Source organism: Gavialis gangeticus, unplaced genomic scaffold (assembly GCF_001723915.1).
Source record: "Gavialis gangeticus isolate Ggan-Ray unplaced genomic scaffold, GavGan_comp1, whole genome shotgun sequence".
Classification (NCBI taxonomy): Eukaryota; Metazoa; Chordata; order Crocodylia; family Gavialidae; genus Gavialis; species Gavialis gangeticus.
The window spans coordinates 13,155,407-13,156,677 of record NW_017729019.1 but is presented as its reverse complement, the minus strand read 5'-3'; the positions used below and the strand labels follow the sequence as shown (position 1 = coordinate 13,156,677).

The 1,271-nt window shown below is 37.9% G+C and overlaps 1 protein-coding gene across 1 annotated transcript in view; it reads left to right on the top strand.

Moving 5' to 3' along the window:
- The window catches only part of RSBN1 (round spermatid basic protein 1), a 32,695-nt gene that overhangs the window by 24,079 nt on the left and 7,345 nt on the right, over positions 1–1,271 (top strand). The window contains exon 5 of the mRNA XM_019514096.1: positions 342–509. Coding sequence (XP_019369641.1) covers positions 342–509 — 168 coding nt within the window. The remainder of the gene's footprint in view (positions 1–341; positions 510–1,271) is intronic.

The following is a 1,271-nucleotide window of genomic DNA, read 5'->3' as shown; positions in this document are numbered from 1 at the left end:
GAATCTTTGTATGCTTCCTCCACTGTAGCACTTTGCCTAGACTAGAATTAAGAGTGGTCTTTGATACTTTCTGCCTCCCCAAGAAACACTGTACTCTTAAGTAGTGTTCTTGTAAGACAAATTGAGTTAGGAGGCTTACTTTAGATATAAATGTTGCTATTTAAGAGTCTCTGAGTACATACTTAACCTCCAGAAAGACTGGATAGCTGAAGAAGATTTACGTCTCCATACAGGATATTAGTGTTTCTTTAAAAGTATTTTATACTTAGAGGAAAGCAGAATCATTTTCTTCTGAAATGTCAGAAACATTCTTAACTTCTGTCTTTGCCTTACTTCATAAGGTCAATGAATGAAATAAAAAATCTCCAGTACCTACCTCGGACTAGTGAGCCCCGTGAGGTTCTCTTTGAAGACCGAACACGAGCCCATGCTGATCATGTTGGTCAGGGGTTTGACTGGCAGAGTACAGCTGCTGTAGGGGTGCTGAAGGCTGTGCAGTTTGGGGAATGGTAAGTACCTGAAATTTGTAACCATGCTGATGGGGATTCCAGACACCTTTTTTTCTTTCTTTTTTTTTTTTTTCTTCCTAATAAAAATGAAGTAAATGCTCAAAGAGTCTCTTGTCTACAAGTAGGCATGCTAGCCATTTGTCTGAATCCAGCTGGTGTGCAATCTAAATGTGTATAGAAATTATTCAACATAATCGAGTGGCACAAAAACTACATTTGCACTTCTGAATACTATACCCAGAACAACGTGCATGTGGGGTACACTACACAATTGTAAGCTGGGTTGCCCTTTCCTTTCTCATGCAGGCTGCTTCATGTGACTTGCACTTTTTCCACCTTCTCAGGGCATGGTCACCAACAGTGTTCTGATTTAGGAGAAATTACATGCTTAGGGTTTAAAGTTTTCTACAACACTTACTGTAACTTCATTTTTCTACTATATCCACAGCAATAGTGTCATTCAAATTAAGATAAATGAACAGTATTTATTTCCTATCCATTGGATAAACGATATTTATTTTCATAGAATGATGAAGGCCATGTGAGTGCCCTATAAATTTCTTTATGGAACAGAATTATAGAAAAGTAGGGCTGGCCGAGGGCCTTGGAAGTATTTAAATGTGCAAATCGGGCAAAAATGGCTGTTTCAAAGATATAGGAAGCTTGCGATAGAGTTAAGAGTTGAACCTAGCCCTGCAAAAGCATTGCTCTTGCTTCATGCTTGAAGGCCTAGATACTAAAAAAAAAAAAAAAAAAAAAAAA